The sequence below is a fragment of a genome, unplaced genomic scaffold, assembly GCF_019419815.1.
Source record: "Pyrus x bretschneideri cultivar Hongxiangsu unplaced genomic scaffold, Pyrus_bretschneideri_v1 Contig4, whole genome shotgun sequence".
NCBI classification, from domain to species: domain Eukaryota; kingdom Viridiplantae; phylum Streptophyta; class Magnoliopsida; order Rosales; family Rosaceae; genus Pyrus; species Pyrus x bretschneideri.
The window spans coordinates 108,839-123,394 of record NW_025999723.1 but is presented as its reverse complement, the minus strand read 5'-3'; the positions used below and the strand labels follow the sequence as shown (position 1 = coordinate 123,394).

The 14,556-nt window shown below is 39.6% G+C and overlaps 3 protein-coding genes and 2 pseudogenes across 5 annotated transcripts; 1 reads left to right on the top strand and 4 right to left on the bottom strand.

The window, feature by feature from the left end:
• Positions 1-139: 139 nt before the first annotated feature.
• On the top strand, positions 140-2,184 carry LOC103951491 (annotated as a pseudogene).
• A 75-nt stretch (positions 2,185-2,259) lies between these two features.
• On the bottom strand, positions 2,260-5,108 carry LOC103951493. Of its 2 annotated transcripts, none has more exons than XM_009362876.3 (6): positions 4,748-5,101; positions 4,454-4,571; positions 3,975-4,090; positions 3,460-3,648; positions 2,944-3,086; positions 2,260-2,776 (listed from the first exon to the last, which is right to left on the bottom strand). In XM_009362876.3, the coding sequence occupies exons 1-6, from the start codon at positions 4,975-4,977 to the stop codon at positions 2,595-2,597; spliced, it is 978 nt and encodes a 325-aa protein (XP_009361151.2). In that variant the 5' UTR covers positions 4,978-5,101; the 3' UTR covers positions 2,260-2,594. The 2 variants fall into 2 exon arrangements, with proteins under 2 accessions (XP_009361151.2, XP_048420961.1); XM_048565004.1 differs by having other exon boundaries at positions 2,635-2,776; positions 2,915-3,086; positions 4,748-5,108.
• Positions 5,109-5,403: 295 nt separating this feature from the next.
• Positions 5,404-9,260, bottom strand: LOC125468938 (annotated as a pseudogene).
• A 32-nt stretch (positions 9,261-9,292) lies between these two features.
• On the bottom strand, positions 9,293-10,581 carry LOC103951487. Its single transcript, XM_009362866.3, is given in 3 exon segments — positions 9,293-9,552; positions 10,190-10,257; positions 10,259-10,581. Coding segments are annotated over 3 exon segments (342 nt in total). The 5' UTR covers positions 10,409-10,581; the 3' UTR covers positions 9,293-9,428.
• Positions 10,582-10,722: 141 nt separating this feature from the next.
• On the bottom strand, positions 10,723-14,477 carry LOC103951486 (V-type proton ATPase subunit H). 2 transcript variants are annotated; one of them, XM_048565297.1, is made up of 12 exons: positions 14,393-14,477; positions 14,160-14,237; positions 13,892-14,017; positions 13,563-13,665; positions 13,409-13,481; positions 13,247-13,312; positions 13,033-13,150; positions 12,678-12,839; positions 12,468-12,593; positions 12,196-12,321; positions 11,809-11,988; positions 10,723-11,270 (listed from the first exon to the last, which is right to left on the bottom strand). In XM_048565297.1, exons 2-12 carry the CDS (start codon positions 14,187-14,189, stop codon positions 11,022-11,024), a joined length of 1,359 nt encoding a protein of 452 aa, XP_048421254.1. In that variant the 5' UTR covers positions 14,190-14,237; positions 14,393-14,477; the 3' UTR covers positions 10,723-11,021. The 2 variants fall into 2 exon arrangements, with proteins under 2 accessions (XP_048421254.1, XP_048421255.1); XM_048565298.1 differs by lacking the exon at positions 14,393-14,477 and having other exon boundaries at positions 14,160-14,386.
• Between the last annotated feature and the right edge of the window lie 79 nt (positions 14,478-14,556).

The window sequence follows — 14,556 nt, the reverse complement described above, 5'->3', positions numbered from 1 at the left end:
TTATCTGATTCTGTATGTTGATGATTATGTATAATATATATTATACAACCATCTCTCACCGTGTATACATATAATATATAATCTGATTCTATATATTGATGTCGTCTTCTTCTGCATTGCATTGGCGGTGTCCATACCCTTCTCCAACGGTGAACGGTCCAACCCCCACGCATTAACTACTACTCTTGCCTGTACTAGTTATAGGTTGTAGCTACGTGCCTACCTACCTGCTTCAATTCCACCATTAAGTGCTTGGACTTTGCAGCTGCTGCTATGTGCTAGCCCCTAATTCAATTGCAATCCAAATCCCAAGGCATTCCCTAGACTATATTTCAGAAATTCAGATCCCTCCCTCATTCCCATATAGCTGCTATCCATCCCATCCAATCCCATCCATCCATCCATCCATCGATGGCTTCTGCAGCAGATGCTATTTGTAGTTTTGATGATGATGGTGCTGATGAAATTAGTCCATGTTCAAGGACGACCACGGTCTGCGTCATGGATGCGTCCGGCCGCCTGGGCTCCTCTCTCGTCCACCGCCTCTTGCACAGAGGCTATGCAGTCCATGCTGCACTCCAAACCCATCACAGTACGTATGTTAACCTATTACCCATGTATCTATCTGTAATCTATAAATATCTTGTTGAATTGTTTTCTTCTTCTTCCTCCTCCTTGGAAATGCAGTCTTTATGTTATTTCCAATCCTCTGTCAGAGGAGTAAATAGAAACCAATCAACTAGCAAGCTGGATATATTGAAGTCTTTTAGCTCATACGTACACTGCAACTCGTCCTCCTTTCTTGAGAGTTTAGTCTTCCGATTTCCATTTATTTCCATTTGTTTAATGAATTATTATATGTGCGGGTGCGGGTGTTGGTGATGAAGCAGGGTGTTTTGATGACGAATTGGTAAAGAAGAAGAAAGTGAGCGTTTTCCGTTCGGACCCCTTTGACTACCACAGCATTATGGAAGCTTTGAAAGGATGCTCTGCCCTTTTCTACTCTTTCGAGCCTCCTTCGGACCACCCGACTTATGATGTACGTCTCCCTTCCATTCCAATACTCCATTAACCAACTTATTTGCCTTTACTTAATCCACATCGATTAATTATGTATAATATTTGATGCAGGAATTTATGGCAGAGGCAGAGGTCAGAGCAGCTCATAACGTACTGGAAGCTTGTGCCCAAACTGATACCATACACAAAGTAGTCTTTACATCCTCTGTAACAGCTGTGATTTGGAGGGACGACCGTACAACTTCGCCATCCTCCTCCCATGACATTGATGAGAGAAACTGGAGCGATGTCAATTTTTGTAAAAAATTCAAGGTATTATTTCATTTCATAAACATAAGCGATTTTGTTATTGCCGCGTAGATAAAGTGAGCCGAATGCAATCCCGTATGGTTTAGCTTAATTTTAACAGCTCAGTCATTTTACATTGATCAAAATGTTCTGATCAGCTGTGGCATGCCCTCTCGAAGACCTTAGCCGGAAGACAGCATGGGCTCTAGCAATGGACCGAGGACTGAACATGGTGTCAGTAAATGGCGGGCTGTTGATGAGCCCCGATCTCACCATCACTAATCCGCATCTAAAAGGCGCGGCTGAGATGTACCAAGATGGGCTGTTGGTGACTGTTGATCTCGAGTTCATTGTTGACGCACACATCTCCGTCTTTGAAGACGCGTCATCCTACGGAAGATACGTATGCTTCGACAGAGTCATCAATTGCTACAAAGATGCCGTTGAGCTCGCCCGCATGCTCTTGCCGCCTTCTCAAACTTCATTTCTCCAAACGCAAATCCAATCCCAATCCCAAACCCCAAGGTTTGATTTGCTCTCACTCGCTTGCCATTTCAATTCATGCTTTGCTTCTCTCTCTCGTCTGAAGTGAAATGATTTGAACAATTTGTGTTGAAAGTTGAAACGTACGATTGCAGTTTTGAGGAGACGGAGACAATGGTGGTGTACCAACAGAAGATAAGCAACGAGAAACTCAACAAACTCATGGTCGACTTTGACACCGCCCTTCAACTCAGCCGTTAACTTTACTACAGTTGATACCAAAACGTCGAATGCTTGTGAATTAAGTGTGCGTTAGATATAAACGCTTTGACAAGAATGTGTAGATTTTTTTTTTTGCTCTATCTATATATAGAATTGTTAACGGGAATTTCACTTTCAACCAATCCAATCTTCGCTTTTCCTACTCTAACTTGTAACGCATGCACATGCATCATGCAGCATCTCATGTTTGGATCCTTCTAGTTTATACCATATCATTGATTCTTCAACACAAGTTTCACAATGGCCTAAAATGAGAAATAGTTGGGTGCGACATTGCCATGTGATGTTACAATTCACACATGGGATAAGTAACAACATGACAGTTCTACAGTCGCACCCAAGTATTTTTCCTCCAAAATCAATTTAATGCATAACTCAAATTCCTATTAGCATTTCCATATGCCCCATATATCCAAAACAAATCAACAACGGTACAAGAGTCAAGATAATTTACACACATAATTCAAGGCTACTTTTTCCTACCTGCAGATCTGTAGATGCATACTCAGCAGGAGGAATCTTTAAGCACTCAGTGACATAGAGACGATCGAAGAGAGCTTAAACTTGCGGACTCTAGAAGAATTTTCTGGCTGGAAGAGGACCTCTGTACTAGACCTTACATTTACCTCCATCCACTCAGAAGCTGAAGCTCCTTCGCTCCGATAATCACGAGGCGAGTACAGAACTTGAAGCCTCGAAGGGGCTGCCACAAACAAAGGGGCCAATATTTAAGCATGTGGCTAAATGCAATGTCAATTCCAAAGCTTTTAAAATTCCAATCAGGATGTATGCCTTTGCATCCTCGATCGTTTAATATACTTCAGCATAAATAATACTCAACTGAGAGAGAAGAAGAACTTGGGGAATTACCAAATCCAAGCATGCTCGTCTTTTGGATTACAAGGCGGCCAATTTTTGATCTTTTGATATTTTTCAAAGCCTGAACATCTTCCTGCTTACCCTTGAATTCTAGAAATTCTCCAAGAACATACTTACTACCTTTGAGCTCCAACCTGCAGGCCAATAAAAAAACACCAAACAGCATCCACATAAATGAATTCATTGTGTATCAAACAGCCTATTTCTCTGTAGTTCCAACTTGCATAGAAAAAATTACTTAATGATTAGACTCAGGACAGTTAAGAAAGGCCTAAATCCCCACTGACTTTGCCTCGAGTGTTAAGGAATTCGACCCTTCAGTTCTTCGTAGTTGGTTCATTAACATTTTACATATCAGCTTACCCATATATTTATTCCTGTGGTTGTAGCGTGTATTGAGTTTCATAATTGTGAATTATATGGGGTTGGCTCTGAGCCGGCTTCACCATGGCTTATAAGATAATACCAAATCCCAATTCCGAGGAAAACTTTGAAAGGGCAACAAACCTATCCCACGTTGGAGCTGTACTAAGAATGAAATCAAGCTTCTGATGCACAGATTCTTGCATCTCTTTCTTTCCACCACGGAAGGCACCTTTAAACCAACCAGAAAACATGTTTTTTGGTTCTGGTTTCAGCTGCACCCACTGGTCATAGGTTACGACTTCTGATGGAAAATTGCTTGATTGAATGGTACTACAGAAAAATAAATACATATAAGTAAGACACTAAGACGTCGATACACAAAAAAAGTAAGAAATGTTATTAGCATGAAAAGTAATTAGATTCGAAGGGCAATTGCACCATCCTAAAATTCCTTCTTAAAAACAATTTGCAATGCATGGCTTTAAACGTCAATACCTCTCAACCACATATATCTACACCTACATGTCAAAACCTCTTAAAGCCAGCCACCCCCCACTCTTTTGATAGTTCAAGAAATGTTCAGAAATCAGTCTTTGTTCACTAGTAGACCAAGTAATAATGAGCAATTGAAAACATGAGAGGATTCCAGGACGTACCAAACTTTTGGATTGGAAAGGATTACTTTGCAAGACAAATATCCTTGTGGTAAAGCAACTCCTCTTTGTTCTAAATATGATTCAAGAATTGAAGCTCGTTTTTTGGTCTCCAACACCTGAAAAGTAGAAAAAATGAGGATAGAAAAGTAAAGACCAAATTCCAAATTCCTTATTTACGTGATAGATACTAGATAGGGCCGTAGATGTTATACTAAATGATCACAAATGAATATCCATGCCGCCATTGTCTACGAAAATGGAATGCATACAGAAAAAGGTATAGAGAATGCAAACCGTGCACTGGTAAGTCATGAAATAAACCTTTGAATCAAAGTATTACCTGGTTACAAATGATTCGCGATTGCATTTAACAGGCCACACAAACACATTGGCAGGCAGCAATGAAGATGCTTGCTAGGACTTAGGAGGAGAAGAAAAAAAAATGCTAAATTAAGGGAAGGGAAGAAGAAGGGTCTTACAGGGTCAGGTAGGTGCTGTGCCTTGTGATTACTACTGTAGCCCTCACAAACCCAGCTGCCATCCGCATTCACTGAAACTAATCCTGATACATTCTTTACACTCACGACCGCTGCCTCCCTTTTTTTTTTTTTTTTTTATTATTTTGAATTTGATTTTTTGTAAAGAAAAAACACAAGCAAACGAAGACGAACAACAGATAGATTCATCCATCAGCATAATAGATAGAAAAAAGAAAAACAATTGAAAATAAAAATAATAAAAATAGAGTCAGGAGGGTTTAGTTTAGGGGTTACCCTTCGGAGACGAGGACCAAATCGATAGTCTGAGGGGAAGCGGTATCAGCATCGGGAATGCGAAGGCCGACGTAGACCTTACCGCCGTAAAGCTTGGCCAGCCTGTCACCGACGGAGAAGAGAGCCTTGGAATCAGAGGTCTCCAGGTCCAAGACGTCGTCGTCATCGGAGGAGACGAACCACCTGTACAACTGGTATATTATCAGCCCGCAGATGATCTCTAACCACATCCTCTCGATTCGATTCGATACACTCTCTCAATTCTGAATTCTAAATTTCTGACTCGTGAGATTTTTATTAAGTTTCTAATTTCTTCGCCGCGTTCGTCTGATTTTGGTGAAAGTAGTGGTTAGACTTTGGGAAGGGAAAGGACTCATCAGTAATTTCAAGTGTCGGGGGAGGACCGACAATAGATTGGAGATAATGACCGCTTTCTTCCTTTGCTTAACGCGCTCTATTTATTTTTCTTTCTAGGTTTTATTTATTTTTGTGTCTTTTTCTATCGGTGCATATTTATTGACGTGCGTTTTAATTTGATTTGAGTGCATAAGAAAGTGTTAATATGGGGTGGTGGCTTGATCCGGATAAATGCTAATATTCAACTATCACGAATTTCGAATTTTTTCATGTGCTTATTATCATGAAAAATGATGAGGAAAAAAAAAGCTTTACATTATCAGTTATATTCTTTTCAAAAGATACGATGGATGATCTACATTCTACACATTTCTAATAAAACATGTTCTAGCTTTCCTCAGCCTTGCCATTGCTGACAACATTATTATTCTCTTCCCGTGAGTTTTCCTCATGGACTTGGTGCAAGCTCCATTCTTGGTTTCTGTTAGCGTCCATGCCCATTCTCTTCATAGAATTCAACTACCATTGGAGGCAAATCATAGTCTATCTCACTATCTGTTAGCTCACCATTTTCCTTGCCACGCTTATCCGCCACACCATCCTCCAGTAATCTAGACAATTCCTCAATATTTTCAATAGAAGCTGCCTCCTTGTCTCTGAGCTCATCTTTTTCATTAACAATGCACTGGAACTCGTTCTCTTCGTTCAATATGCTTTCCTTTAGTTTCATGTTCTCAGCCTTTGCTTCTGCAAGAGCTTCCTACAAGAAGATAACTTCATATTCAACTTCCTTCAAGCTATCTTTCAACTGGGCTTCTCCGTCCTTCAAAGCACAAGCTTCTTCATTGGATTTTGTGTGCAAATTTAGCAGCCTGTTTATTTCTTTTTCCTTCAAAGAGATTTCTTCTTCTGAATGTTTCACACAATTCGCCAAGTGAAGTTCTTTCTCCTCCCAGTCAGCCTTTGCGATTTTAAACTCGGTCTTGCATTGTTCAAGGTTACTTGTAACAAGATACATTTCGTGTTTTGCATCATCAAGCATGCCTTCATACTTTTCGTTGGTTGCTTTCAAGACCATTTTCAGGTCTTCTATCTGCAACTCATTACTCTCATACTCAGCTTGATTAGACAGCAGTTTTTCTTTGGCTTTTCTTGCTTCTGTGGAGACTTCATGTAAGGCTGAAGCTAAGCTTTCCATTGCTTTCTTGCTCCTCTTTTTTATCCCTAGGATTTTCCAAATCATTTATGAGTTTGTTTTTCTCTTCTAATAGGGTTTGATATTGGATGTGGCAAGCTTCTCATTGCTTAAAGCCTGCGTTTTCTCCTCCTTCAAAGTTTCAAGCTCAGACTTAAGTGACTCAACTCTTTTTGTCATTTCATATTTTTCTTTTTTGGCCATCTCAAGACAAAGTTCTGATCCTCAAGATCCCCTCTATGTCTTCCAATTGTAATTTCCAGCAACCTCACCTTCCCTTTATGAGCAAAAATTTCAGATTCTGCATCATGCAACAACTCAATGTTTCCCTCGAGTTGTTTCATGACTGAATCCAAAGATTCTGATGCAGACCTCTCCAACTTATTTGCTTCTTCAACCTGCATCTCTAATTGTTCAACCCTAATTTTGCGCTCCTCAACTACACTACGTGCATAAGATTCAGCCATCTTGGCTGATTCTAGCTCAATGTTGAGCTGTTCAATGAAAGCCTCTTTCTCTGTCAATCTCTCTCCCGTAACCTTTTGATTTCTCAAGTTCTTGTTTGAGATAGTCTACCTCCGATATAAGGCTAACCTTGCTGCTCTCGCTAGGCTCTGTTTCAAGTTTTGCATCTAGCAAGGCCCTTAACTAAGTCAACTCGGCTTAAAGAATCTCCACCTTATTGGCATGAATCTCAACAATCTTGGTTGCATCATCAGCATGAGCCAGTGCCAGATTTTTGGCATCACAGGTCATGGTCAATTCTTGCTTCACCCTTTGAAGTTTCTGAGTGGTAGAAAGTATAGTGGATACGTCCAAAGCATGTTAGTTCCTCACAACTTCAAGCTCTTTCACCCATTCCTCTTCCTTCTTTTGCGATGCTTCCATTCCTGCCTGCTCCAACTCAACAGCGCGAAACTTCTCAATTTCAGAATTGTCCTCGGCTCGCTTTTGAGCCACCAAAGCCTTTCTGAGTTTCTCATGTGCCTCGTCGGCCACTTTCTGCGCTTCTTTCAATTCGTCAATTGTTTTTTACTTCTCTTTCTCAATCAGAACAATCTGCTCCTTTGCCTTCTTCAGATCTTCTTGAACAAGACCTAAATGAGTTTCTGATCCCTTTGCAACCCGTATCGGTTGGTTCTGAAAATAATATAAATCAACAATGTGGATCAAAATACGCAAATAAGGACTGATTTCATCATTTACGTTTGCTGTAATAAGTTCAAAGGAACTAAACGAAATGTAGTACCAAAAAAGAAAATACAAGACTACAAACAGGTGTAGTTGGTAAAAGTAAACTCACATCAAGTGGGGTGGGGGTGGGGGTAGTGATCTTGGGTGAGCAACGCTCAACAGCAGCCTTGGAGTTGACAGAGCGCGGGGTACGATCAACTGAAAGGCGAGAATTTTGCAAAGGAGAAGGAGAAACGGATTCGAATTTAACAACTCCCCAGCTGAATTTACTAACACCAGAATTTTGCTGGTGATGCTTTTTTGAGGAGTATCAGATACAGTATATCAACAAGAAGAAGCCATATTATTGAATAAACAAAACAATGCAAACATAATCGAGCAAAGAAGAGATGGATCTGCCACAAAATTTGGAAATTTATAACCAAACACGCGCGCGCGCGCGCACAGAATGTAAATGTAAATAATATGTGAAAGTAAGGCATAAGTTGTTCAACAACAGATCCAACGAAATATGGATAAAAATCAAAGAATTGAAGGAATAACTAATATGAGGATCAAGAATTAAGAAAATAAGTACAACCCAGGTGGAGAATAACCAACCAATATAGAACCAACGAAAGTAAAAGGTTGAAAATTGGAGCAAATATCAGATTTTTTTTTTTTGTTGGGTTACAAGCAAATATTAGATTTTTGAGTTGATGAGAAGGGAAAAGGATCATATTCTAGGGACTTCGTGATCACGACCTTTATTGTACATCGTGTGGTCAGTTTTCGTTAAGTACTATTTACATTTAATTTTAAATTTTAAAATGATTTCTGACCGCACGATATACGAAACGTTTCCAATCACGAAATCCCTAAAGCCATCTCCAACCGAGGGCTGGCCAGAGGGCTCGTTTTAACCCTCTGACCCTCTAAGATATTAATATTTTAATGAACAGTACATGGTCATATTTGCCTCCATCTCCAACCGAGGGCCATATGGCTTGTTTTAGCCTTGTCACAAAAAACCGTCTCCAACCGAGGGCCAAAGGGTCATAGGACCAGACATAATTTATTATTTAAATTTAAAAACTACAATAACTTAAATTCAAATCCAACAACTTAAATTTAAAAACTACAACGGTAATTGGCCCAAAAAACCAAAAAAATTAGAACTTAAATTTAATGAATGGTTTAGGTATTTATAGGAAAAAAAATAGAATTTTTAAGAATTTAAAAAAAAAAAATTTGTCCCAAAAAACCAAAAAAAAAAAAAAAAAAATTTGAATACAATGGCTAGTCAACTAGTCGTTGGATTCAAATTTTTGTTTAAGCATTCCTGTCGGTTATAACCGACATGATTGCTCTATTTTCCAACCAGCCAGCCCTTTGACCCTTTCAGATTCCGTGGGGCCCACGAGCCATCTAGCCTAGCTCTCAGTTGGAGACGGTTTTCGGGTTATTTTCGGCCCTCTGGCCTTCTAGACCCTTCGGTTGGAGATGGCCTAAGATCCTCGGCAAAAGGATCCAACGATGATCCTTTTCTGAAGAGAAGAGAAGAGAGGAGACAAAAAAGGATCAAGTGTTGTAATAAAAGCAAATCCCTAGCGCCCACTAATCGGGAAATGGAGAAGAAAAATCCGAAATCAATTGAAAAGGACATACATCAAATCCGAAAACACCAGATATCCCCGTCCTGTCTCCTCCTTTATTTTGTTTACATAACATTGTTTTTCTTCCAACTTGATCTGAGTTGCAGTAATCTAAACCATATATAGAAACCATCATCCCATGAAACAAACATGCAAACAGAGACATTAACAATTATGCATCAACTTCATTTTTATATAAAAGAGATGAGATTATTGGAGAATGGAGATAGAGAAACTTGATTAGAGTGCAAGAGCAAGACTGAATGAAATGATGAAACTTAGAAGAGAGATATTACATGGTTCAATTGTCATCATATGAAACATGGAAACTGGTAGTGCAGCCGGATGCCTCAGGATCCTCAGCCCCACAACAGTCGTAGAACTTAGTAGCGTATGGTGGATCGTTGGGTCCCAATTCATAGTACCTTCAATTCAATAAAGAATAATAAAACATCAATCAAGTTAAGGTGTGTTTTCTAATTAATCAAATATACCAGACCCTAGGAAAGATAGAATCATAGTTATTGGATCTCTCTCTCTCTCCCGATATTTCTAGTCGACTGGGAAACATTCGCAGTTTTCCATAATCTTGAAGGTCAAGTAGAATAACTTGACTTTTAAATATACTGTTATTTGATTCTCAGTATTCCAAGTTAGATAATTCAAACCTACGCAGCCTAAATTGTAAACCCGACCTGTGAGAATATATGCTATTCCACCCCGCCCCCTAGTGCCCCTACTTCCTATACTAAATTCCTGATTCCTGCCTGTGAATTGTGATATGCAACCCGAACTCAAAATCAAAATCAAAGTCGAAATCGAGATCGAGGAAGAAAGTAAGTAAACCCATCTTGAATCAGAAACACAGATTATGCAAATTGGCATCCACCAGTTAGTTAAACAATGACTCAAAAATTCTCACTCCATCCATCCACTACACTAATCAAAGATCGAAATTCAACGAAATTAATTACAGTAAAAAAGAACTCAGGACAACACATTGGAATGGAGAGAGAGAGAGAGAGAGAGAGAGAGAGAGAGAGAGAGAGTTCAGAGTTGTACCTTTTCTGGTCGTCATGACGGCGACAGACGAAGAAAGAAGGGTGGAAGCGGCATGAGGAAGAGGTGTTAAGAGGAGACTCTGTAACTTTCTTTACACCTCTTGCATACCTTTCCCTTATGCTCCTTCCTCTCCCTCTCACTCTTTTTCTCCATCTCTCTCATCTCTCTCCGAGAAGATCTATATGGTGGCAATCCCAAACCAAAGGAGATAATTGACATGGACACCCTTTTTATTTGCGTGTGACAAAGAAACGTGTCGTCAACCCAACCAGGAGTTGTTATTATCCAATGTGTTGAATCCGAACGTCATCTAAAAATAACTGGCAGTCCATATGTTTTGTTTCATTGGCAGCTGACGCCATGCGAAGTTATACCGTAAGTTGTTCTCAAATAAATAATTCAACCAAGTGAAACGCCTGGTTGGCCAACTGGCCATGCGTCCCTGCCATTGTTAATAATTGTCAGTCGGTCCAATGGACGGACCCATTTAGGTAGAAGTATTAAGGAACGAAAATCTCCACAACAAACATGACTGCTGAATACAGAGAGTTTATTTTATTTCCCCAGCAGGGTTACAGATGGAATTTACTTTAGTCTATAGCTCAGTACCAAGTACCAACCAAGAAAGCTAAAAAAACACAGCAACAAATGAATTTTCAAATAACCAGACAGCCCTATAAAATGTAGTACTCAAACACATAAATATGTAAACCACTACTACTACTGTGACAGAGACACCCCTGCCCTTCCTTCATAAACATCTCTTTTGGAGGACAATACCATTTAGACTAAAACGCTGCCTCATTGCTCCGCCATTCAAAGGAATGCATCTCTAAGCCTGCAAAAAGCTCGCATACTTGGCACCTAGGAAAAGCCTTTGGATACATAGCAGGGCATTTTTGGTGACCTCGGCACTCTCATGATCCATCAGTTTCATCACGCGTTCCTTGGCCTTGAGGTCCGTCACTATGACTCTTCCAGCCGGATGCTGCTGGACAAACTGTGAGATATCAAAGCAGGCTACGGCCAAAGCCCTAGGATCACTGGATGTGTCCAAGATAGTAATCAGGACTCTAAGAATCTGCAAGACAAGGTCATGCATCATTAGTTCTACGAGAGCCACGAGTTTCTTCAAAAGATCTGCAATTACTTTCTGCATATAATTTAATACTGCCTTTAGAACCAAGTAAATGGACCCAATTCACTACCACTTTTCCATGGAATGTAATCCAACAGTGTCTCGGAAAACAAAGCTATCCAGGAAAAACTAACAAAACACATGAAACACCTTGAGTAGTCCAGTAACCATAATACCATATGCATTAGCATGTGTCTCTGTGTGCACGCTCAAAGTAGCTACTACCAAGTTTTAGCTATAAACCTAGGACTCATGACAGATACCCTATTGCGATTAATAACAACACAACATCGGAGACACATCTTATGGGACAAATAATTTCAAGGATTAGTTCAGCCCCACTGAATTAACTAAGCCCAATAGAACCCAGAAATAAAGTATACAACACCAGCCATTAAGCAAATAATCTAATTTCTTCCATAAAAGGAGAAACACTAGCAAATTAGAAGAGAGAAATCTTGGGCAAGAAACAAAATAGTACCTGAAAGTCGTTCTCTTCAAAATTGGTAATATTCTCTCGCCAGAATATTGGATCCTTGTGCATGGGTGACCAGTCAAGATGGCCAAGGAGGACTTCTTGCTTATACTTGTCAAAAGAACTTAATTTCTTGATGTTATCCTTCATACCTTCTTCCAGTTGATTTAATCCCTCCAGGAGATCCTACAAGAAACTTCATTTCATTAGGGAAACCGCATCAATGATTTATAATTTAAAAGAACGCATGTACAAGAACAACAATAGCTCCACGAGCAAGTTGGTTCCTTTCATTTAACTTGTTATACCAAGTTAGTCTGAATGCCGTCCTTTTGGTCCGACCACATAAAATGCAGACTATCAAAAGAAGCATATAGTCTCTCGGTTTTTCACCTCATCACTCCATGCTTGTGCTTTCAAACTCTGAACGATTTGTGGCAGTCCAAGGTCCACCATTTGAGCACCAAACGTCCCTTTTGAGAGCAAGTTCCTCAGGGTCAAAACAACAACTCTGACAACCTACCACAAATAACCAAACCCATATTACAAATAAAAGATGCATTTACATGTACACCTCTGTTATAAGGACAAGTTTAACACGGACAAGTATACACAAATTAATCTTGAATGAAACAATATAGCATCCCGGAAGGCAAGATCCTCACCTTCTCCTTTGTGGAACTCTTGACAACTTCTATCAGTCGTGGTAGAGCTCTAGAAGTAGCCAAGTACTCGATTGCAGGTTCATAATAAGATAAGAGCCAGATGCATAGACATGTTTCATAAAGAAGCTGTTTGAAACAAAATATATTGTCAAAAAAAGAAAATCACAAAGTCAAGAAACTAATATGGAAGCTGTCTACAATAAGAGTTACCTGAATAGATTGTTGGGTGGAAGCTGGAGAAATTAAGGGAACAAGCAACTTCACCCCATCTAATTGAACAAAGGAAGATCTAACTACAGGTTCCTTTAGTAAGGTTGCAAGGCAATTGATGGCAGTTGGGATACCACGACTGGGATGGGAAGGCTTCTTCAACTGCAATTACATATACCATAAGAAGCATGTTTAGACAACCAATATCATCCAAAATGATAACCACTAAGCGATAGCTGCGATATCAACAGAATAATTGATTAAATTTGAGGAAATGTGGAAATCACTGGTCCGACAACTTTTAAAGTACTCTATTGCATTTCGTAGAACGTGTAACCCCAAGCTGAAAGCATACCTGTGCACACAGCCATTCCACCAATCCTTTCAATACATCATCAATAGTAGTTATTTTTCTCTTTGAATTTGAGGCTTCTCCATTTGCAGAAGAGCCATCTTGGAGTTTTGGCCTGGCACTATATTAAAAGAGAAACATTAATGAAAATAAACTGCACTCTATTGATTCTTTAAATATTTGAATTTCACTTTAGATGTGTGTCATGTTTGAGTACCTCACTATTAAAGCAAGTATCTTACAGCTCTTCTCTTGTATGAACCAATTACTCTTCCAGAGCAACCTGAAAAGAAACGCGGTGGTTTTTTTTTTTTTTTTTTTCTTTGCACAGACAAAACGATTACTTAGGGTGTCACAGAATTGGTAAATATGTGCTGACCTCAAGAAAGGCTCATAGATATCTTTATCAACAAGACTACTATCATGGAACAATCTTGCTCTTTTTGGGTTAGCTAAAAATAGAAAAGAGAAAAGGTTATGGATTTATGAAAAGGCGTGCAATCTTTAATCCACAAGATGTTCCGATTTGGTACCTGTAAGCACTTCATCAATTAAAGCAAGGACATACTCCACCGTTTCTTCCTTGAAAATATCACGTAAAATGCCAACGAACATTTGAACATAAGCAGGGCCATCCTGCCACATTTGAACAGCTTGCCAACATCATTGTGAGAAACAAACCAGAAGACAAAGAAAAATCAATCTTTTTCAGCCAATCCAGAAGATATCTCCACTAAGATTAAGGAAAAGCAAAGCATGGAATGAAGCCAGGCAGCATCGAGCAACATGGATGTGGGATGAATGTACAAATAAAGAAAAGCAAAAGTAAAACAGACAAGGAAGGAGCAGTGGGCGGAATTACATCATCGAGAAGCTGTGATCTGTAGCTCTCGGATCTTTTATCGTAGCGCCTCAAGAGCTGAAGGCAGGTTCCAGTGATGAGTTTAGTGGTCATGTAAGTCTCCCATGGGATGTCCCTATTCAAAACCTTGACAAGGAAAAAATGGGAAATCAAACAGCTTCATCGACAAAACAAAACAAAACAGACAGATCCAAAGATGAGATTTGCGAATTGTAATTCCCAATTCCCATGGAAAGTACGGCAACAAGTGATCGGAAGTAGGACGAACCTGTTCGGTGGTGAGCTCAGCATGGTCCATTGCTCTAATTACACAAAATCAAGTTCAGAATTTCAACAGTTCGAGCACCTAGAGATGGAGAAATAAACAGCCAGATCGATGCATCAGACAGATTTACTCCACAATTTCAGTTAATGATTACAGCAAGATGAATTGAAACAATGCGAAAGTATCAAATGTAAGTGGTAATTGACACTAAAATTCTGGATCGGCCGGGGGCTCACCTCTCTGTGTCTCTCTCTCTGTCTATCCGTGGCTTCGTATCGTATGGACTCGCGAGAGAGCGAAGCAATTACGTTTATTTTGTAGACGTGGCCCTATGGGACCGCGAAACGTAGTAAGTACTTTTGTCTTTACCATATTATGGAGATGGACTAATGGGTTGGGC

Coding starts and splice junctions, on each gene's coding strand:
- LOC103951493 (XM_009362876.3), bottom strand. CDS start 4,977: ATGTGGTTAGAGATCATCTGCGGGCTGATAATATACCAGTTGTACAGG. Junction 3,649..3,974: donor CTTTCCAATCCAAAAGTTTG/GTACGTCCTGGA, acceptor ATTTTTCTGTAG/TACCATTCAATCAAGCAATT. Junction 2,777..2,943: donor GACGAGCATGCTTGGATTTG/GTAATTCCCCAA, acceptor TGTTTGTGGCAG/CCCCTTCGAGGCTTCAAGTT.
- LOC103951486 (XM_048565297.1), bottom strand. CDS start 14,189: ATGGACCATGCTGAGCTCACCACCGAACAG. Junction 13,313..13,408: donor ATCTATGAGCCTTTCTTGAG/GTCAGCACATAT, acceptor GTTTCTTTTCAG/GTTGCTCTGGAAGAGTAATT. Junction 12,594..12,677: donor CCACCCAACAATCTATTCAG/GTAACTCTTATT, acceptor TGTTTCAAACAG/CTTCTTTATGAAACATGTCT.